Source organism: Erythrolamprus reginae, chromosome 1 (genome assembly GCF_031021105.1).
Source record: "Erythrolamprus reginae isolate rEryReg1 chromosome 1, rEryReg1.hap1, whole genome shotgun sequence".
In the NCBI taxonomy this organism is placed as follows: domain Eukaryota; kingdom Metazoa; phylum Chordata; class Lepidosauria; order Squamata; family Dipsadidae; genus Erythrolamprus; species Erythrolamprus reginae.
Window position 1 is genome coordinate 339,899,302 of NC_091950.1, and position 23,827 is coordinate 339,923,128.

The 23,827-nt window shown below is 39.7% G+C and overlaps 1 protein-coding gene across 1 annotated transcript in view; it reads right to left on the bottom strand.

The window, feature by feature from the left end:
* Positions 1 to 4,928: 4,928 nt before the first annotated feature.
* The window catches only part of PLD5 (phospholipase D family member 5), a 107,516-nt gene continuing 88,617 nt past the window's right edge, over positions 4,929 to 23,827 (bottom strand). The window contains exons 5-10 of the mRNA XM_070740742.1: positions 15,882 to 16,009; positions 10,420 to 10,617; positions 7,785 to 7,924; positions 6,347 to 6,512; positions 5,644 to 5,758; positions 4,929 to 5,285 (exon numbers count right to left, since the gene is read on the bottom strand). Of these exons, the coding sequence (XP_070596843.1) occupies positions 5,053 to 5,285; positions 5,644 to 5,758; positions 6,347 to 6,512; positions 7,785 to 7,924; positions 10,420 to 10,617; positions 15,882 to 16,009 (980 nt within the window). The 3' untranslated portion in view covers positions 4,929 to 5,052. The remainder of the gene's footprint in view (positions 5,286 to 5,643; positions 5,759 to 6,346; positions 6,513 to 7,784; positions 7,925 to 10,419; positions 10,618 to 15,881; positions 16,010 to 23,827) is intronic.

Here is a 23,827-nt window from a genome sequence, read left to right on the forward strand (position 1 = left end):
TTTGCAAGCTACAAGAGTACCAAGGATCCCTTATTTCAACCCTGACAAGGGTGGGTTCTAAATTATTTTACTATCGGTTCTGTGGGTGTGGCTTATTTTGTGGGCATGCCTTCATGGTCATGTGACTATGTGGGAATGGTTTGGCAGTCATGTGACTGGGTGAGAGTGACTTTGGGGTCATGCGACTGGGAGGGTTGCTGGGTGATCATGTGACTGGGAGATCATGTGACTAGGTGACCATGGCCAACTTGGCATCACTCATGTCAAGGGTTAGGGTATCAGGCTTCTCCTTGCCTCAAAAACCTCAACAAGATTTATTTTATTTTTTATTTATTTTGTCCAATACAAATTGAAAGTTAAAGAGAATAAAAACGTGTAGTAGTAAATATCAGAGAAGGGATAGAAGATTTCCCTATTTATTTACTACTACTGAACATCAAAAATATACTATTTAATCCTATGTATATATGCCATATGTGTACATATATATTACACACAGGCACACTTCTTTCTCGCAATTTTCTTCTCTGTTAGAGGCACCAAAATAATCCAGACAATATAAGGTTTCCTGCTGAAAAAGGGGGTTGGACTAGATGAACTCTGAGATATCTTCCAGCCCTGAATTGCTGTGCTGTTTCAAAGTGTCTTCTGAAGCCATGTCTAGTGGCAGGGTTTGTGGCGTTTCCTTCCTCTTCTTTCTCTATTTCACTCTCTTCTCTCCCACCCTCCCTTTTTTCCTTCCTTCCTTCCTTCCTTCCTTTCTTTCCTTCTTTCTTTTTCTTTTTCTTTATGTCTTTTTCTTTCTTGTCTCTCTCTCATCCTCCCCCCCTCCCTTCTCCCTTCCTGTGAAGTACTCTAGGTCAGTGTTTCCCAACCTTTTTGGAGCCGTGGCACATTTTTCATATTTTCAAAATCCTGGGGAACATTGAGGGGGGGGGGCTAAAAAAAGTTTGGACAAAAAAAATATCTCTTCCTCCCTTTCGCTCTATTTCTCTCTCTCTCCCTCCCTCTTTCTCTCTCTTCCTTCCTTTCTCTCTCCATCCCTCTTTCTTTCTCTCTTCCTTCCTTCCTCTCTTTCTGTCTCCTCCTTCCTCTCTCATATCTCTTTCCTTCCTCTCCCTCCCTTTCTCTCTTTCCTCTCTCTCCCTTTCTGTCTATCCTTTCTATCTCTCACCCCTTCTCCCTCTTTCATTCCCTTTCTCTCCCTCCCTTTCTCTCTCATTCCTTTCTCTCCCTTTCCTTTCTATCTCTCTTTCTTTTTCTCCCTCCTTCATATCTTCTTTCTCTCCCCCCTTCCTCCCTCTTTCCTTTCTCCCCCTCCCTTTCTCTTCCTTTTTCTCTATCCTTTCTACTTCTTACTCTTTCTTTCTCTCCCTCCTTCATTCAATTTTCTCTCCCTCCCTTTCTCTCTCTTTCCTTTCTCTCTCTCCCTTGTTCTCCCCTGGGGCTGCCTGTGCCTGCCCTGCACCACCCAACACGGACGGACAGCCCCCGGTCATCGGTTCGTGGCCCCCCCCCACGGAGGGAGATCAGCCACTGGAGGGAAATCGGGCTGGCGGGGGCGGCGAATCCACCTCCCCACCCGGGTGGAGGGAGATCGGGCTGGCGAGGGCGGTGGATCCGCGTCCCCAGCCATGCGGAGGGAATTCGGGCAGGCGGGCGGGTGGCCGCGGCTCCCTGCGCACCCCTGGAAAAGGGTGCGTGGGGGGGCATTTTGGGGTGCGTTGGCATGCGCAGCCTACAGGGAACGGTGCCCAGGGCCGCTGCAGCCGGCAGCCTGTTTCCGCTGCCATTGCCCTCCCGCCGGGCCCCAAAGGACAATTGTTGCCACCCCCCGCCAGGAAAGCTCCAGCTGGGCGGGGTGGTGCTGGTGGCTCCGCCCTGGAGCTCTTGCTCGCCGCTGCCATCCCCCAGCAACTGCCCGGGGCTGCTGCAGCCGCCCCCCCGCCCCCCGCTCCCACTGCCAGTGCCCTCCCGCCAGGCCCCAAAGGACACTTGCCGCCGACACCAGGGAAGGCGGGAAAAAGGTGCGAAGAATGAAGCTCTCCTTCTTCCTGCCTTCCTTCTTTGGGGCCCAGCAGGAGAGCGCCAGAAACCGTGGCATCGGGCAGGAGCCGGGAGGTCGGAGGTCCCTAGCTTCGCAGCACACCTGGCCGTGTCTCGCGGCACACTAGTGTGCCGCGGCACACCGGTTGGGAAACGCTGCTCTAGGTCTTTGGTAGCAGAAAGAAAAGACAGACATTTTGAAACTGAGCACATGCCTACCAATCATCTGGCATTCTTAGAGCTCCACTGTTGATTAGCTTAGCCTGAGCAGGGATAGCTTAGCAGCCACTTATAATAAGCTCTCAACTCAAACTCAGTGCATGTGGGAATCCCCAAACAGTGAGGGGGTTCTTTCTTTATCCCTTTAAGCCCCATCATACCCCTGTTGGGCCTAGTAAGCCTCCCTACAGTCTCCTCAGAGCCAAAAGGGGTGCAGGTTGACCCTGGAAGCAGGGATGGGTTCTAACTTACCTTGTTACAGGTTCACTTCCTCCTGCACTGTATGGCAAAAAACAAAGCTGAAAAAAAGATGGTGACTGCATGCACAGTGCTGGAACTCGGCCACTGCACACGCTCAGATGGAATTTTTAAAAAATCATATTTTTTTTAATGGCAGCATACAGAGACCTGCACCAACCGATTCAGTTTGGTTATGTTATCATGACATCACCAGCAGGTCACTACCGATTTGGGTGAACAGGTCTGAACTGAACTGCCCACTCCTGAACCCTGAGCTACAAATATTCTGGTTTTATCAGAAACCAGAGACTGCTAGAAGGAGCTCAACATCATTAGAACATAAAAATTCTTGATTAAAATAATGGATGTGATGGACAAAAGGAGGGGAATATGTCTGCAATCAGTAACTTTAGGAAATCAGTTTAAAAGAAAGCTTTACAGTGCAATTCTAACCACATTCACCCTGCTGACGTCAGTTTACTTCAGAGACTGAAGTAATATAGAAGAGACTGTATGAATAGTTTTAAAGTTTTGGTGTCCTGTTAATCTTCTTCCAGCGTCATTGCAATCCTTACCATATATCACTAGCTCTGAGGTTGTTGTTTTCACTTTCACTTCAAACTAATTAAACTTTCCTGCTCAGCCAGAAGAAAGTAATTGAATTTATCAATGCTGAATACCTTGCTTTCAATATTAAGCTAGCTGAAATTTGGAAGCTCATATCTATAGTGAAAGAATATGAATGGGACTGATGGGTTTTTGACAAGTAGCTACTCATAAAATTTGCAGAATTTCCCAGAATTTGAAATGAAAATACAGCTTCTCAGAAACTTTCCAACCTATCACAACAGACAGGCTGTTATAATAACCACAAATTAAAAATATAATTGTATACATGCAAACATTGCTCTAGAACTATGGTATAGGTATTTTTCCTGAATTTTCACGATGTAGAGTAAACTTTTGGATTAATTTTAGTTTAGTAGGAATTTATTTTAAAAATATTTTAAATACTAATGATAGGTTTGCTAATACAGTGTTAAGTAGTTTGAATGCAAAATATTACATTTGCCTACAAAAAATCTTTTCTCATGTTAATTAGTCTGCTTCTCTTTCTCAAAAATGAAGAATTTAAAATTAAATCCACTTTATGATCAGAAATTCTATAGATTATGTTGTAAGCTTTAGAAATCTATAAGGATTTGTTTTTATTAAAAAGAGGTACTCAAGTGACATTGTTATAATTGGCTTAAAAAAACAATAAACAAAGTCATTTAGATGTTAGAAAAGTTAGTTTAAGAATATTTATCTGGAAAATGTTAAAGTGGGAACAATTATTTCTCCATGAACTGTAAAGAGAAACATTTTAAATAACAGAACTCACGATATTTTTTAAAAAAATAAAGCCCTTTTCTGGTAACATGGTATTCAACCATCAACTGCAGCCAAAGTCATTTTAACTTTTAACTTCATTTTAAGACCAGAAGCTTGAGTAAACTCATATCACAATTCATTTGCACCACAATTGCTGACATAAAGAGGGTTTTCATGGGGCTCATCAAAACAATACTGAGATCAGGGGTTGCTTAATGGATTACAGTATGTGGAACTTGAGGAGGGACCCATGGGTAAATGCCCATCCTCCTTTGTGGGCAGCCTGGGAAGGAAAGAATGGATGAATTGCCTCTGAGCCTCTAGGGAAGTGGTTGAGGAATTCTTCAAGTTGCCAAGGTTGAGAAACATCATCCTAATGGATTGTTCCCCATTTCTTCACAAATGTAAGCTTTAGCCCTGCAGAAACAATTTTACGCAGAGACAAGTATTTGCTTCAGTATGGCAGGTAAAGTTACATGCAAACTACTGTTGTATCATATTTTTAAAAATAAAAATGTATTTTTTAGAGATTAAAGCAACATTCTTTTAAAAAATCAGAAAATCGAAATAGATTAGCGCATGACTGGCAGAAGGTAATGCTTATGGTGGATTAGAACTATTCCCTTTACAATTTTGTTTTAGAGGTTCAAGTAATAAAAGGTCATTTAAATATAAATCGATTGGACATAGTATTATAAATTCAGCTAGGCGATAAGTTCTTAAACTAGGGATATGTTATTTATACAATACAGGATTTGTGTGTACTTAAATTGTGGGATTGAGGGAAATGTGCGCTTACTATAAACTGTTCTAAGAATTTTTTTCCGTAATCAAACTTACTTTGTATATACATTTTACTATATAGCAGAGAGAGGTAGAAATAACCTTTAAACTAAAGAATCCAGCATGCTTTTAAATATGAATGACATATGTCCAAACCAACAGCAAAGCAGAAAAGACATTCATTGTCAGCAGTAACAAATCTAACATTTGTAAATAATACAGTATACAGAATATAGTTTAAAGGACATTTTATGTAAGTGTGCTTTTTTACTATAAATTATTTTTTTTAATTTTTAAAAAAGTCCATTGTCCATAAATAAGAAAGTGGGAATCAGCATCAGTCCTACTCTATTTCTCCCTTGGCTCTGATGCTGAACAGTACAAGGGACATCAGTTCATATTGCTTATGGCAGACTTATTGGCTGCAGCTTTGCTGTGTTTGTAGATTAGACAGTTTGAGATCTTTGCTGTTGAACTTTTAGCGTAATGTGAATACCAGTCCCTTTCAAACACAGCTTTAAGTTGCTTAATTATGCTGGTTTTGTTCCCTGTGTCTTTATGGTTGATGACAAGACCAGCTCCAGCATTCTGATTAAAATAGGTCCCAACCCAGTCAAAATTACCTATAAGGTAAATGAAAGGACAATCAAAGTTATGTAACAATTGGAAAACATTCCTCAAAAACAACTCTTTTTCTTATTTAAACTTCAGGCTGAACACTTTTGACATTTTATATTTAATATAGATATAGATTGAATTTACTTTCTCCATGAGAATCTCAGCTTCATATGTAAGCAGACTAAGTCACGTGCTATTTTTTCAGATCTAATGTTTACTAGCAAAACAAAATTTTATATAAATGTATCAATTAGATTTTCATTCTTCAAATGCTTTACACTTAATTGGCTATTCTTGATCCAAAGCTACAAATAGTATACAAATATTCAGATTGGAACTGGCTCATTCAATTTCTTTACTTACCAATATAAGCAGCTCTTTCAGTCACCACATATTTATTGCGATTTAGCTTGAGAAGAGAAGAGTCTTTTGGCTCCTTAATAAAACATGTACTTTCTGATTCAAGATCAAAGAATTTCTGCATTAAATGAAAAAAAAAGAACCCTCACTTAGAGATAGCTAATCTCCACTTTGCTGAAGGAACTTGAAATTTAAACATGCTGACTTATCAGATTTGGAAAAGGGAAAATAACATCTATTAAAACATTATGAAATAACCTAAATATAAAGATGAGTTATAATAGCATTTTGCAAAATTTCCATATTAATAGACGAGTCCTTGAGTTATGACTACAATTGAGCCCAAAACTTTATGTTGCTAAGTGAAACATTTGTTAACTGAGTTTTGCCCCATTTTACCACCATTTCCTGCCACAGTTAAGTTAATAACATTCAAGTTCTTTAGTTAGTGACATAGTTGTTAAGTGAATGTGGCTTCCCCATTGACTTTCCTTATCAGAAGGCCGCAAAAGGGGACCACATGACTCCGGGACACTGCAAATGTCATAAATATGAGTAAATTGCCAAGCGTCTGAATTTTGAACACATGACTAGATGGATGGTGCAATGATTATATGTATGAAAAACAGTTAAGAGACCAATTGCTAAAGAAATGTACTAGAATATTATTTTAGTTATATAAACAAACAATACAAGGAATACTTACAACTTTTAAACTACAGTCAGAAACATCTGTGCAAATTGCTTTAAGAGATGAAATAAAGTTAAAAGTGAGGGGATTTGTTTCTTTGGAGAAACTTATAAGGAGTCGCACTTTAATATTGCGTAGAATCAGTGCTTCTCTGATCTTTCCATCCAAAAAAGGCCAATACCTATAAAAAAGCAGCCTAAGTTATTTAGGATTTTTTGAAAAAAATGAAAAGCCAGGAATTCTGATGTAAAAACAAATAAAACCCCAACCAAGCAATTGTGAAGTATCATGACTCTCAATCTCTCACATTGAAACTCCTGAAAGCTAAAAAACCAGTAGATCTTATCAATCTTGAGAAACAAAAATATATAGAAGCATTGTCAAGGTCAAACTGTATAGCTAGACAATGAAGTAGAAGTCCAAGAATGGACAAAAGTAGAGCTAGGAATGTGGTAATGATCCTGGTTCTGTTATTTTAAATAGAAGTGTATAGGAGAACTTTCTATAATCAGTCTGGTAAGTATATGATATTTTAATCTTTTTTTCAGTCACAATTTAGAATAGTATTAATAAAGGGGTGAATCTCAATGGCATCTAATCAACTTTATTAGGAATTTTAGAATTGGGGGTAGTGGTATAGTTTCTTTTCTTTTACTTGCATAGTAAAAGACTCAAGGATACAAGGGCTGGTAAAATCTTTTTTCCTTAGGACTTCATTTGCTCATAAGAAAACAGTGATTCTGCTAGAAATCACTTGTAAATGACAGGTCACATTAGGAAAAGTTATACATTTTCCCATTGAAAACATAATGTGTAGTAGTAACAAGTCTGAATAAATGATATATTAAAAATAAACATTAAGTTGGAAAATTAGGAAATGAATTACATTTTTGATAGTACATGACTTATCAATATAATGAAATATGGTAGCTATAGAACTGCAAAGAAAGAAAGAAAAATTTGCAGGATTTTGTGACTGAATATCAGGCGTACTCAGCAAAATGTACAAAATCTTTAAACCTTTGCATGCTTGCTACTTTTCAGTTTAGTTGGGACTTACATCTTCTGCAATTTCCAGCCAACAAATATAATAAGAATTCTGGAAATAGAAGTCCAATTACTATTAAAATAAATTATTTATTTGTTAGATTTATATCTTGTATTTCTCCCAGGAATTCCAGGGAATACATAAGGAGATGTTCTTTCATTCCATTGTTACAACAAACCTATGAAGTAGATAGTTGGTTGAAGTTATCCAGTGAATTTGAATGCTACAGGGTAGGTTTGAAATTGGTTCTTCTCTTCTCTTAATTCTAACATTTTAATCACTACAACAAAAGCACCTGAATGTGCTAAACTGGGAAAGAGTTCTTAACAAATACTTTCCTCAGAAAATATAATGTATTTATAATAATATAATAATACATAATGAAGATTTCTGGTGTCTACTCACCTTGTTTCATTTATTATATTAACAATAGGAAGATAGTCCATAACAGCTATATATATGAACTGTTCAGCATTATCTACCACACTATAGATTGCTTCAGTATCCAAAGTCCTGCCTTTAGGGCATAGGAGCTTTGGAGAATTCTGTGGAGAGAAGATTTAAAATATATTAACAGAAATATAGAAGATCTCATTTCAGGTTTTTTGTGTAGAATTATAAACTCATTATATTTACACCTGTAACAAGATGGCCTGTATAACTTTTAATATTTTAATACTGTTTAGCATGATGACTTATCAATATGTTCTACGTTACTTATATGCTATCATGAAAATATTTCTGTTCTGAAAAGTGGGATACAATTGTTATCTCTGATTTCTCTAATAAGGATGTTGGTTGAATTGATAATTATTCTGCATAAAATAATGCTAAGTTATTTAAATTATGTAGTTGCAAAAGCCATCATTAACTGTAATGGAGTCTTGAATATAATTAATAGAATAGAATAGAATAGAATAGAATAGGTGTGATTGGACACACAAAGAATTTGTCTTTTGGTGCATATGATCTCAGTGTACATAAAAAGACATGATACATTCATCAAGAATCAGGTATAACACTTAATGATAGTCACAAGGTCCAAATAAGCAATCAAATCATACCGGGGAATCAATCAATATAAATTGTAAGGATACAAGCAGCAAAGTTACAGTTATGCAGTGATAAGTGGGAGGAGATGGGTGATAGATAGGATCCATGAGAAGACTAATAGTAATAGTAATGCAGACTTAGTGAGTAGTTTGAAAGTATTGAGGAAATTATTTGTTTAGCAGCGTGATGGCTTGGGGAAATAAACTGTTCTTGTATCTAGTTGTTCTGGTGTGCAGTGTAGTGTTGTTTTGAGGGTAGGAGTTGAAACAATTTATGTCAAAATATATGTTTGCAATTTCAAAATTCATAATTTTCTCTGGATAAATTGGGAAAACTCTAGAGTAAATGCTGGAGGGGCAGGAATGAAAAAACTGAAGATAATTTCATTTGTGTGACCAGAAGGGTTCTTGTGCTATTTGATTAATTTCTAATTCAAATCAAATGATTCTAGGGAATGTACATTAGAATAAAATAAAAATAAATAAAAACATTTAGTAATAAAAAAGACTTCAGGAATATCATTAGCAAAAATATTTAATGGTATGGTATAAGGCAAAAAATAATTTTCTATTAATTATGTTTTAGTTGTGGTGCAAGATTTATTATGTTGCAACTCGTCTTCTGGAACATTCTCCCCAGAGATTCACCTGGCTCCCACCTGTATGACATTTAGGAAATTACTAAAAATGTGTTATTCTTCCAGGTCTTGGAATAGGGCAGTAGGGAGCACCATGATTATACACATGAGTTTGCACACAAAGAAATACTTTAAAATCCACATTTCCCTTTTAAAGAAGGGAAGAAGTTTCAAATCAGCAATGACCTTAGGTGTCAAATACTTCCATGGCTTTTGTCCTTGAGCAATGTCTGTAACTGAACCAATATTAAAAAGGAGTAGAGATATTACATAGCAATGTTCATCAGGGCAGCTTTCAGACACTCAATACATTCTCTGATAGGTGTCTGACCTGAGTTTCAAATTTGGAGGGATTCACCTGTGTCGTGCTTAAGCTGAAATAGAATCTTTCCTTTCACCTGTAGGATATCTTCAACAAATTTATGGGACTTTTCTAATAATTCCCCTTGTTATTGAGATAACAGTATCAGTCACATAATAATATCCAGCATTTTCCCTTGTGATCACCTGCAAGGCTAATATTAGGATTACAAGATAAAATACTATAGAGAAAATTATATTTTAGGCTGCAGCCAAGAAAGACTGTTTTGCAAAAAGAATAAAGGATTTAGCAGTTGTTTCTATTTTAGCTAAATTACAATTGATTAGTGACGTGAGTATCTTGGCTTCTAAATCTTATAATTTAAGTATCTATTAAGGAAAGAAATATTTTAAGGCTGTAACTAAGGTAAGAAATGTTTTAAAGGCAAAGAAAGATAAAAGCGATGGTGAAAAATGTAGTATTTAGCTATAATTAGAAATAAAATTATCAATAACAGAACAGTGTTTGATTTGGTTACTATATAAAGATATTATTTTCTGTCTCCTTTCAGGAGCCCAAAATAATTCATAGGAAGGCCACTATATTACCACCAAGATAATTCCTAACATTGCTTTAGTAATAAGGCATATATTAAATATATCTGCACCTCCTTGGAATCAAATCTTCTCCCTTTAAGTTCATTTTTATTCCTTATTGCTGCCAGAATTTTTCTGGGAAAAAGGAAATCATTGAAAAGTAGACTCTAAGGACATCTCAGATGATATCATGTACCAACAAACTTTCTTCTCACACATAAAGATTCGTATCTTCACTAGAGGAATATATTGCTTTCTCCTAAAAATGTTTTCATACTGATGGCATTGATCAGGGAGATATGTGGGTAAGAAGTTTGGTTTACAAATAAATAAATTTATTGCACTATTGGGTTTGCAAATATTGAGTTAGGGATGCTAGGGATATAATTTTAGGGGAGGAGCAACTGAGGTAGCCGCTAAAAATTATCTAAAAACAAGAACAAAAATACTCACTGAGACAAAGATTTCTGACTTGGTTTCATTCAATTTAAGGAGCAGCTTGTTTTTAGTGCCATACACTGCGTACAGTCTTTTAGACCAAGTGGGTGGAACTTTGCTCTTGGATTTCAAGGAACTGTACAAGGCAAATATCCTTTGCAAATCTAAAACCAGGCAACTGCAGTTGTATACGATGATGCCAAGCTCCTTCATCTGTGAAATCAAAGTATGTATTATTAGGCACATTGCCTATTATAAGAGCTTCAAATGACAGGTTGATACGGTTATTAGATGTTCTTTTGCTGCTAAGTCTATTACTAATGTTGAAATATATATGCACATATTAAGCACCTCAGTCTAAATTGGAATCCTCTGAGTCTACGGAGAGGGGCGGCATACAAATAATAAAATAAATAAAATAAAATAAAATAAAATAAATAATAAAATAAATAAATAAATAAAATAAAATAAAATAAAAATGCATTTATTTGTTGGTGCTGCAAATAATCAGTAATAAATAGCAAAAAGAATAGGACAAGTTTTCATATTATAACAAATAACTTGTAAGCAGATAGTAAATTCTGTCCTGAGAAGGACAGAGCTATAGCACATGCCTATTTTATAATTTAATTTAAATTATTTTATTTTACAATAAAAATTAATACAGTGAATATACAATATATGTATTAAATTATTGCACGACAATTCCAATTCCTGGAAAATTATTCATTTAGAAAATTCTCCTTGGTTTACATCTGCAGCTCAACATAGGACATTATGTTTCTAACATCAACTCCAATCATTCTGTATCAAATCTGATGCTCTGCACAAACTGTATGTTTCACCAATTCTTATAAATCTCAACTAGCATGTCAAACCTACAAGGAAGGCTGCTCTAGTACCAGAGCAATGCTTGATAAGGAACAGACAGTCCTAAAACTTTGATTCTGATCCCTCCAGGTGGGACGAGATGATTGGGGAAAGAGCTAAGCAAAATATGAGTACAGCATATCATCTCAGGGGTGCTTTGAGGCAGTAAAGTTTAAAATTATGCACTCCTGAATAAATTATTTGCTTTCAATATTAAAACATATATGCAGAAATGATCATTCTTCTACTTTGACAATCTTATACCTTCAGAAGCTGAATATATTCATTGGGCTAATTTTAACTCATGCAGTGGTTAGAGTGCAGTACTGCAGGCTACTTTTGATGCCTGCCAACTGCCTGCAATTTTGAAGTTCAAATCTCATCAGTCTCAAGGTTGGCTCAGCCTTCCATCCTTCCAAGGTGGGTAAAACGAGGACCCAAAATTGTTCGGGGCAATATGCTGACTCTGGAAACTGCATAGAGAGGGCTGTAAAGTACTGTAAAGCAGCATATAAGTCTACGTGCTATTGCTATTTCTTAGTAAATTAGTTAAATTTCATAACATATGAAAACACTTGTCACATCTTATGCAGGCTGTTTATATATATGAGCTTATCTCCCCTTTGAAACAACAGCACTAATCTGTTCTTTTAGAATCAAAAGCAGGATTTGGAATCTAGAGCAGGACTTAGAAATTAATTTTTCCAAGAGGGTACATGAAAAACTGGAACTATTGTGGAGGGCTGACACCCCATCACTGCTGCCAAGATCCTGCCAATGCTGCCAACGTCCCATCCACCCAATGCTGGTAACGCCCTGCTGCTTCCATTGCTTGCTGGACTGAAAACAAGTGGACAGCAAACAATGCAAAAAAAGAAGAAGAAGTTTTTACAGTCTTCCTAAAGAACAGTAGCCAGCAATAAAATCAAGACTGAACAACACCCATAAAAATACATTGGATTAAACATGCACAAGGCTCACTTTTTGACATTTTTAAAAGCCCAAATGCACTTTTGCATTTGATAATTTGTCTGAGAAATAAAATAGAACACACAAAGTACACACAGAAATAAAACCATGGCTAAACACATGTAAAGTAGCTATTGGGGTATCAGAGCTTAATTTGTGATTTCCTAAGTAGTTTAGTAGTTATACTGAATGGCAGATCAGGATTACAGAGAATATAAACAGGCATTTGTTACTAATAAACTAGAAATTTTGAGGCAAGATCAAATCCAAGTCTCCTTTTCTGAAAGCTCAAAATTTGATCTAATTTGATCTAATTGTAAACTAAATTTACAATTATTTATTTATTCTTTATTGTTAGAGTTGAAAGGGACCATGCAGGTCATCAAGTCCAACCCCATGCCTGAGCAGGCATCTTAAAGCACCCCAGCCAAGTGGCAGTCCAATCTCCTCTTGAAAGTGTCCAGAGTTGGGGAGTTCACAACCTCCGCAGGCAGGTTGTTCCACTGGTTGATCGCTCTGACCATCAGGAAGTTCTTCCTTACTTCTAGGTTGAATCTCTCCTTGGTCAGCTTCCAGCTGTTGTTCCTTGTCCGGCCCTCTGGTGCTCTGGAGAATAGAGTGCCCCCTCCTCTCCGTGGCAACCCCTCATATACCTGTATACAGCTATCATGTCCCCTCTGGCCCTCCTCTTCTCATGCCCAGTTCCCGCAATCTCTCTTCGTAAGTCTTGGTTTCAAGTCCCCTAATCATTTTTGTTGCTCTTTTCTGCACCTTCTCCAGAGTTTCAATGTCTCTTTTGAAGTGTGGTGACCAGAACTGGATGCAGTACTCCAGATGTGGTCTGACCAGGGCATAGTAGAGTGGTATTAATACTCCCCTGGTCTTGGGGTGTATCCCCCTGTTGATGCAGCTTAGGATAGTGTTGGCTTTTTTGGCCGCTGCTGCACATTGCTGGCTCCTGTTTAGTTGATCCACCAAGACTCCAAGATCTCTTTTGCAGTCACTACTGCTAAGTGGAGTTTCTCCCAGGCTGTATGTGTGTCTAGGTTTTTTTTTTACCAAGGTGAAGTACTTTGCTCTTGTCAATGTTAAACATCATGTTGTTAGTGTGGGCCCATAGTGTTAATCTGTCTAGATATTTCTGTATTTTGAGTCTGTCCTCTAGGGCAGTGATTTTCAACCTTTTTTGAGCTGCGGCACATTTTTTACATTTACAAAACCACAGGGCACATTGGGGGGGGGGGGCGCTAAAAAACGTTTGGACCAAAAAAATATCTCCCTCCTTTTTGCTCTATTTCTCTCTCCCGCTTTCTCTCCCTCTTTTTTCCTCCCTCTCTCCATCCCTCTTTTTTTGTCTCTTCCTTCTTTCCTCTTTTTTGCTCTTTCTCTCTCACTCCCTAGTTCCCTCTATGTCTTTCTCTCCCACCTTCCCTCCCATTGTTTCTCTCTCTCTCTCTTGCTTTCTCTCTCTCTCTCTTGCTTTCTTTCTCTTGTTCTCTTTCTCTCTTGCTTTCTTTCTCTCTCTCTTGCTTTCTTTCTCTCTCTCTCTTGCTTTCTTTCTCTCTTTCTCTTTCTCTCTTGCTTTCTGTCTCTCTCTCTCTCTTGCTTGCTTTCTCTCTTGTTTTCTTTCTCTCTCTTGCTTTTTCTTTCTCTCTCTGAGCTTCGCGGCACACCTGACCATGTCTCGCGGCACACTAGTGTGCCACGGCACACTGGTTGAAAAACACTGCTCTAGGGTGTTGGCTACCCCTGCCAGCTTGGTGTCGTCTGCGAATTTGATTAGTTCCCCTTCTACTCCCTCATCCAGGTCATTGATGAAAATATTGAAGAGTACAGGGCCCAGGACGAAACCCTGTGGTACCCCACTGCCTACCTTCTTCCATGTGGATTTGGAACCATTGAGGACAACTCATTGCATGCGGTTGGACAGCCAACTGTTTATCCATCTGCATGTGTTGTAACCTACCCCGTTTTTTCTAATTTGTGAATTAAATTAGATCCAAATTAGTTCAATGTCTGGTAATCATCTGTTGTAGCCTCATTCCCTGAGATACAATCGCTAACCATATTTGACTGTGTCTCTGTGGAAGCCTGACAGATGTAGTGATTTCATCAGAAGGTCATGTGAAGGTGCACTGCCTGATGAGACATTTTTATATATCCATCTAGAGTGGCCATACAATTTGTTCATTTGTCTGGCTCTTCAGTCAGTGATTTTCTGCATTGTAGCCATTTGAACTACCTCCGCCTTAATAGTTACAACTTGTGTCTGATGCTTTACTGCAGGCAAGGGATAGATCATCTTGATTTCCAAAGAGATGTGCTGAAGAGAAGCTTGTACAAAGCTCATACATTCCTTTTGTCATCTAGATGATGTAGGAAAACCTGATACTTTTGCCTGATGATTTGTGGGGCAAAAAAGAAAAGCAGTAGTGGAATAGGGTCAGGATTCTGTCTCTCTATTTCTCTCATTTGGGCCTGCAGCTGTTGCTTCAAACAATCAATTATTTAGGTAATGGATGTTGAGAAAAAATGTCATCCAATCTGTGCATTTTATAGTAGTGAAGAAGCTAGCATCTGTAAAATGTTATGTAGACCCACAGTGACAAAAGCATTAGGTCTAGAAAATGACATCATTTTATTGTTGACCATAAACCTATAAACCTGCTACATTGCCCTCGGATGTAATTATTCTACATATAGACTATTAACTGCAGAAGGGTTCTTTAAAGGAATTTCCCACCAGCAGTAAGAAGTAGAAATAGAGGACTATTAGATGAAAATGTTTTGTATTCAAGCCTCTAACTGCTGAAGGAATTGTACATGGGAGAATAATGTACAAACTAGTACATGGGCAATTGAAACTGAACCTACTAAAGCTAATAATACTAATAATAGTAGTAGAGGTTCCAATATAGCTATGATGGTGAACCTATGGCACGCATGCCACAAGTGGCACATGGAGCCATATCAGTGGGGACGCAAGTTCTGGTCCGGCACACATGCACTTGCTAGCCAGCTGATTTTCAGGCTTTCTGGGCCTATTGGGAATTGGGAAACAAGCTGTTTCCAACCTCGGGGGGTGGGGAAGTTCCATTTTTTGCTCTCCCCAAACTCCAGAGCTTTTCTAGGAGCTGGAAGAGGGTGAAAACAGCCTTCCCCACCCAACTTGAGTCTTTCATTTCTGTCTTTCATTTCTGTCCTCTGGAGGACCTCCGGGGAGGATGGGGAAGGCTGTTTTCGCCCTCCCCAGGCTTCTAGAAAGGCTCTGAAGCCTGGGGAGAGTGAAAAAACAGGCATGCCATTTCGTGCCGGGAATGAGGACGGGGGTCAGGCACGCAGGGGAGGCATAGAATTATGGGTTTGGGCACGTGCACACGTGACCCCCACACCCCTGTTGACACGTGAACAAAAAAAGGTTCACCATCACTGCCATTTAGTCTATTGTATCATATTACTTTATGTAATTTTAGAAGATTCAGTTAAGAATAGCACAATTTACGGAGTTATGTAATGAAATGAAATAACTATAAACATAAATGATCCACATATACAAAAGCCAATGGCTCTATCTTCCATAACAAAGTTAATTATGATTTTTTTTAAAGAATTTATTTTGCAGTTTAAAGAATTAATACCTGCCCCAGTGAACTCCAATCTAAACTGGCACTTCCAATGTACACATGTTGCTTATCCACAATCCAGAATGATGACTGCAAATGACCATCATTATAAGCAGTTAAATTTACATATATCACTTCTGCACCTAAACAAAATAAAAAAAATATAACAATTAGACCAGATAATTAAATCATCCTCTCTTAAAGATAATGATCACATAATATCACATAGATCTCAGTGAGACATAGTTCAAAATATCTGAGGCTGAAGTTGTTTTAAAAATAGACTGGCAGAAGTTATAGAATTTTAATTACCCATCTGCAGACATTCACAGATTAAAATGTGTCTAGAAAATGTTTCTTAATTCATTGTATTCATTTTGATTACGAAGATAGTCTTGAGTTAGTAATTAAGTATTGACTGACACATGGAAGAAAATTAGGGTAAACAGAGCACTTTTTTAAAAATTAATTTAAATATTGGATTTGTCTTACATTGTATTGCTATTGCTGTGAGCCGCCCCGAGTCTGCGGAGAGGGGCGGCATACAAATCTAATTCAACTTAAACTTAAACTTAAACTTTGAATTCTTGTAAATGAAGCTTTTCTCATACAACAGTCTTGCCACATTTTTTGAATTTTACAAAAGACATAATCCTTCAACTTCTAACCTTTTCCCCTTCTGTTTTCTCCTTAGCACACACACACAAAAAAACCCTGCCCAGGAAGAAAAAGATGGAATAACTGTCCAATATCTTGATTTAAAAAGCTACGATCCCACTGAGCTAAAAATATACTATATCCTATTGTTACTATACTACAATGTACTACTTGGAAGACCCTGACAAAAAGTGGCTAAATGGAACAAAGTTATAATACATTCCAAACAAAGAAAGAATGAAAAAATTGCTATATCAAAGGTTTTAGGATGTAGTACAAGATAGGTTATTTTCTTTTAGAAGCCTGACATAGTGCAAATGATTTATGTTCTCTCTGAAATGAAAGAAAACGCAACAGATTCAAACTTAATATTAACCGCTCCAAACTTGACTGTAAAAAATATGACTTTAACAATCGAGTTGTCGAAGCGTGGAACTCATTACCGGACTCAATAGTGTCAACCCCCAACCGCCAACATTTCTCCCTTAGACTCTCCACAATTGACCTCTCCAGGTTCCTAAGAGGCCAGTAAGGGGCATACATAAGTGCACTATGTGCCTATCGTCCCCTGTCCAATTGTCTTTTCTTATCTCATATATCATATATATTCTCTGCTTCCCATCTACTTCTCTTCTTTTTTACTTTCTATCTTTATATATATTACTTAATGTCTATTCTCTTTCATATGTATTGTATATTGGACAAAGAATAAATAAATAAATAAATAAAACCCATAGGCTTTTTTGTTTTGGGTCATACATACATTTGGGAAAACATTTCTAGCTTTTCAATGAATTTTTTGCCTAAATTTCTTAACTAAATTTTTAACTCTGATGATGATGTTCGTCCATTGTTTTCAAAGAGGACCTTGACATCTTGAAGGGGTTGTTAAGACTTGTGTGTGAATTGGATTAAAGTGAGGGAGAAGTACACATAATCAGCTTCACTCTCTCTTCCCAGATTCCATTTTGCTCCAATAGTCAAGACAGTTGGAGATGGTCTGGGCGCAGTGGTTGACCAGGGCATCTTTCATGTTTTTGCTGTGCTCTTAGCATACCATGTAGCTTGTAGAGACTGGCTTCATGACTGTTGTCCTAATCTAGTATATTTCATCCGCTCAGTCTGCTGGAATCTTTCTTCACATGCACGGGATAGACAAGTCACTATCTCACCAAAGGTCAATGACCCAATGGCTACTCTCAACTCTGATGGAGCTTGGCATTTAAAGTAGGCTGGACTTAGATCTCTTACGGATGTTCAGGGACTTATGCCTTATAATACCTTTGATCCTTCTCTCAGGTTCAGCCTGGCCGTCTGCTACACTGCCTTAATTGAAGATTTGGGGCTTGGATGTGAGGGGGGGGGGTATTGTGGTACATTATTCTGTAATACCTGTATCTCTGCTAGCCCTCCTTCTTTGTAATGCCATATTTTGTTCTCAAATTAGCATTAATGATAAAAATGCTATCCATTTTAGGTTTTAATTATGTTTAGGATTATAGAGCACTGCACACAAAGAGAACTAGACATGAGATCAGTTTCTTCTTGAATGCCATCACTCTGCTGAACAAATAATTCCCTCACCACTGCCAAACTAAGGCTGCATTACTATTAGTCTTCTCATCATACTGAGAGAATGGATGAGAATCCTGCTCCAAAATAAGTTGAGAGGATAGAGAAAACTGAAAATGTGAGACGTTAATGAAGTTAATGAAGATTATATGATGTATGAAGTGGTTGCAGTAGAGATATGCTGCAAGCAATAACAGTTTGCAAGGACAGAGAAATACAATGAGAAATATAGTTGATTAGATGATGCTGTTCCTTTTTCTTATCTCAAATCTTTAATTTCTTGGGTTCAGTATTTTTTTTATCCCTTTCTGCACTCTCCTTATATTGTTTACCCCAAATGGAATACATTATAGATATTGTATGTATCCCGTATCACCTTGATCTAGAAACCTGTGTAGAGAAAGGAATAAACTTATAAGGTATGGAAAAACCAGGAGTTTTTAGCATCCAGTTTCCTATACCCATTAACTCTAAAGTAATGAAAGAAGAAAAAAAATGTCCAGATTTCAATCTCTTTGTCCTTCAAATATAATACTGTAATTCTCCCACAACATTAATCCACTAATAGAAAAGAGAAATGAAAGATTCCATATCTATTGAGCCTACTTGATTCTTTTTGCTGTGCTTTTTCAAATCTATTTAAGAATATTAAGGTTTAGGAGGATTCTATTCTATTCTGTTCTGTTCTAAAAAGGTATTTCTAATATTCAAATATTTTTTATAATGCACAATACAGATTTTTTAAAAAGCAATTGCACAAAACACTGTCAGTGTCAACTTTCTTGGAACTTTAAATGAAGATCAACAAAAGAAAGTATTATTTAAAATATGGAATAATGGAATGTTACCTACAATTCTTCCTGAAATCCTTCTAAAGAAGGAAAGCATGTTTACCAAGTGAAGATGGAGTAATTGCAGCTGGATGGCCATAAGCAACCCAGCTGGAATCAAGTGTGGCATTTAAGTCACTCCCATTTTTGTCAGGGTGTCACATCTTTTTTGCCTTTACCAATTACTTTCTCTAGGCTGAGACGCTTAAGAGTGCTACAAAATGATGAGAAATGAACCTTTAAGTAGTTTAAACACTGCTAACAGCCTTTATTAACAATAGTATTACAATTAAAGCAGCAAAATGTAGTTATTTTTCTGCTCTTATTGCATCCATAGATTGCTGTCTGGTGGCTTCATTTTAGGTAACCCAGTCCCAGAAAGAGAATGAATTAAAAGCTCTAGAGAGATGAAATGGACTGAATACTGAGGCTTTAGCTGATTCAGACAGATTTTTCACATGAAAGGAAGCCAGCAGAGCAGCTATAAGATGTTAAAGGAAACTGATTGGTTATTTTGGCCAGCTGCAAACGGAGTTGACAGAAGAATTGGAACACTGCTATTCCAGCTTGCAGATACAGTATGGAGCTTCCAAAAGAAAACGCTAAGAATCTCAGTTGTAAAGAAGCTGAGGTCGCCCAGCCAAACCAGTCCAGCTATCTGATGATTAATGGTAATGCTGTGTGATGGCAAGGAGAGAAGATGGTGACATTAATCTGAAAAGGTTTGTGAGCAGGTGGAGGAACTTAAATTCCCACAAAGTCTTGTCTTCTTGTTCAACTTTGTGATGAGAAAGAAACATAGGCCATCTAGAAGAGGTGGGGAAACTAGAGGAAAAATATTAGTGATTGCATTGAAGTGGCAAACATCCTATATAATTTTTCTCAGAACTTGAGATGGGAAAAGCTTCAATGGAGGCCAGAAAAAGGAGGAAAACCCCAGAAAAATCACATCCTATCACTTTTCTTTGCTAAGGAATATCTGTTTATTTCTTCTGAAAGCATTCAAGAGAAAAGCAACTGGCTGAAGAGATAACAAGATACTACTTTAGTTATAAACTGCCAGAATGTTGAATTAATATTTTATCAACAAAGACATAAAGAGAGACTAGTATAGATCTATTTCAAGCTATTTAGCTCTCATCAGCTAGCCATACCAGAAGTACAGGAAGAAGGCTAGAAAGATGCAGCTGAGGGGTCAGAGTTTCAACACAATGCTGGTATGTCTATAGAGCTGAAGAAGCTTCTTGGATGAGGAGCAAAATGTCTTCAAAGAAAAACCAGAAAGTCCAGTTGCTTTTTCAAAAATTACCTTGGGACAGTACTAAAGTACATTTATTATTATTATTATTATTATTATTATTATTATTATTATTATTATTTATTTATTTATTTATTTATTAGATTTGTATGCCACCCCTCTCCGCGGACTCGGGGCAGCTCACAACAATAATAGAAACAATATATTACAAATCTAACAAGTAAAAATCATTTTTAAAAAACCGTTATTAAAAAACAAAGCATACACACAAACATACCATGCATAAATTGTATAGTCCTGGGGGAAAAGGAATATCTCAATTCCCCCCTGCCTGACCACAGAGGTGGGTTTTAAGGAGTTTGCGAAAGGCAAGGAGGGTGGGGGCAATTCTAATCTCTGGGGGGAGCTGGTTCCAGAGGGTCGGGGCCACCACAGAGAAGGCTCTACCCCTGGGTCCCGCCAGATGACATTGTTTAGTCGACGGGACCCGGAGAAGGCTGACTCTGTGGGACCTAACCGGTCGCTGGGATTCGTGCGGCAGAAGGTCCCGGAGATATTCTGGCCCGATGTCCATGTATTTATTTATTTAAACAATTTATACAGCATGCCATTCCATAGCAGTGACTCTAATAAAAGAACACGCAGCAGAAATAATTCAGTATGTTACTTCAGTCTTGCTCCATCCAAAAAAGTATTCACAAAACAGCCCAACAATGATTTTCCCCTTCAGTCATCCAAAGTATCTTTCTTTTTTTCATTTCTTTGTTGATCATGACTTTACGTTCCATGTTGGAATCTTCTACACCAAGATTGCCCTCAAACAGACCTCCAAGTATTGATCTAACCTTCCCTGCCAATAATAATCTTTCTTAGTAAGATAAACAATTCCTAGACTTGTTATTATCCATGCCACCTGCAGCATTTCCTGTTCAAAGCAAAGATTGGTTTGTCTCATCCATGTGTATGCCAATTTGTGCTAGCAAGGATCTCTAAAGACTACCAACAAGCAAGCCAAAAAACAATTTATTTCCTGCCAACTACAAGGTACATACAAAGTACCAACACATACTTGGGATTATTTTAAGAATACATGTTGATGTTGTTGAGGTATATTGTGTTGTGGTTAGCTCTGGCCCTGGTCCTGCCCCAAGGACTGTGGATGTGGGGGAGACATCCACATGCTGCAGGCCTGTTTTGCCCCTGGTGGAATGTGCTGATGAAGGCTCCTCTGACCAAGAAGACATGAGTGACAGGGAGGAGGAGAATGTGGCAGACAGCTCAGAAGGAGATCAATTATCTAGCTCCTCCTTGGATTCAGAACAAGAGTTAATGATACAGCCACCCATGAGGAGAGGGATGCATAGGCAGCAACAACTGAGAGATTATTATCAAAGAAAATGAGGCCACCTGTGGTTGGGTGGGGCTGTGGTAATTAATGAGGTAATTAGTGGGTTTGGCCATTGTGGAGGATTATCTGATCGTTGTGTTTCGTGACTGCTTTACTGACTTTGAATTTTTGTATGCTGATTTTTCCCTGCTTTGAAACTAAACCAGAGCAAAGTGTGTCTCACTTTGTGAAAGAAGAAAGACTGTGAATTACCTCACAGCTGCAAGCTAAGTATCACAGAACTGATAAGGGACTTGTACAAATTACCAGTTTGTTTGGAGACGAGTGCTCTTTGCTATACCAAAAGAGGGCTTGATTTAAGTGAATTTTCATTATAAAGAACATTGTTTTGAATTTTCAAACGTGTGTCTGAAATTTGTACCTGTGAATTTTTGGGAGGATTCTACCAGAGAGCCCGACAGAACATATTGTAAATGTGGTTTCCAGAAAACTGACTCAAAGTATGATGATGAAACTGTTTTGTCTGTGGAACTAATTGATAATTGTAACTTTTGATGTGCTACCGTGTTTCCCCGATAGTAAGGCAGTGTCTTACTATCTTTTTACCCCCAAAAGCCCCACTGTGTCTTACTTTGGGGGTATGTCTTACATTGTCCCGGGCACCGGGGCCGGCTGGTCTTCGGGCGCGGGGAGCTGCCAGAAAGGAGGCGGGCGCCGACCTCGACGTTCGGCGGGTTGCAGGGAGCATCCCCTCGCCGCTCCCGGCAATGTTTCTCGGCAGGGGAGGCCAACTCCGCGGCGACACGGACGCTCGGCTGGCTGGCTAAAGGCAGGTCAAGGGGTGGATGGGCAGTCAAAAAGGGTGAGCGGCCGCCGCTGTGCCCTCCTTCGCCCGCCTCCTTTCCGGCAGCTCCCTGCGCGCCCCTCGCCTTCGCTCGCCGCGGCGCCACCGCCTCTTCCCCTGCCGAGGCTCAGCTGCAAGCGGCCAGCGAGGCCGCTCGGCTCCGAGGCGAGCGGAAAGGAGGCGGGCAAAGGAGGGCGCAGCTTCGGCCGCTCGCCTCGGAGCCGAGCGGCCTCGCTGGCCGCTTGCAGCTGAGCCTCGGCAGGGGAAGAGGCGGTGGCGCCGCGGCGAGCGAAGGCGAGGGGCGCGCAGGGAGCTGCCGGAAAGGAGGCTGGTGAAGGAGGGCGCAGCTCCGGCCGCTCGCCTCGGAGCCACTCGGCCTCGCTGGCCGCTTGCAGCTGAGCCTCGGCAGGGGAAGCGGCCAGCGAGGCCGATCGGCTCTGAGGTGAGCGGCCGGAGCTGTGCCCTCCTTCGCCCGCCTCCTTTCCGGCAGCTCCCTGCGCGCCCCTCGCCTTCGCTCGCCGTGGCGCCACCGCCTCTTCCCCTGCCGAGGCTCAGCTGCAAGCGGCCAGCGAGGCCGCTCGGCTCCGAGGCGAGCGGAAAGGAGGCGGGCAAAGGAGGGCGCAGCTTCGGCCGCTCGCCTCGGAGCCACTCGGCCTCGCTGGCCGCTTGCAGCTGAGCCTCGGCAGGGGAAGCGGCCAGCGAGGCCGATCGGCTCTGAGGTGAGCGGCCGGAGCTGTGCCCTCCTTTGCCCGCCTCCTTTCCGGCAGCTCCCTGCGCGCCCCTCGCCTTCGCTCGCCGCGGCGCCACCGCCTCTTCCCCTGCCGAGGCTCAGCTGCAAGCGGCCAGCGAGGCCGCTCGGCTCTGAGGCGAGCGGAAAGGAGGCGGGCAAAGGAGGGCGCAGCTTTGGCCGCTCGCCTCGGAGCCGAGCGGCCTCGCTGGCCGCTTGCAGCTGAGCCTCGGCAGGGGAAGAGGCGGTGGCGCCGCGGCGAGCGAAGGCGAGGGGCACGCGGGGAGCTTGGAAGCAATGTCATCGCCCCCCCCCCCGCAATACCGTTTATCTACCGTGTTTCCCCGAAAGTAAGACATATGTCTTACTTTCGGGGTATGGCTTATATAAGCCGACCCCCCTGAAACCCCCCATATGTCTTACAATCGGGGGGGTCTTACTATCGGGGAAACACGGTAATAGAACCTCCGGTGCTCATTTTGAAATATTAAAGAGGGTTAAGATTTATGAAGGTTTCCTGAATTATTTCCTTATTTTGGCCCCACTGGGTGCTGAAATAAAATGGGGCTGGGGATCATAGGCAGTCTACACCTGGCCTTGGTTGTAATAAAAAGAAAAATTAAATCAGAATGAAAACTTTGTGAGATGTAAAAGTATTACTGTCTTTTAAATGTGTTATTTATCCCACTAGAGACAAACAATTCAATACAGTAAAGTTTGTATAC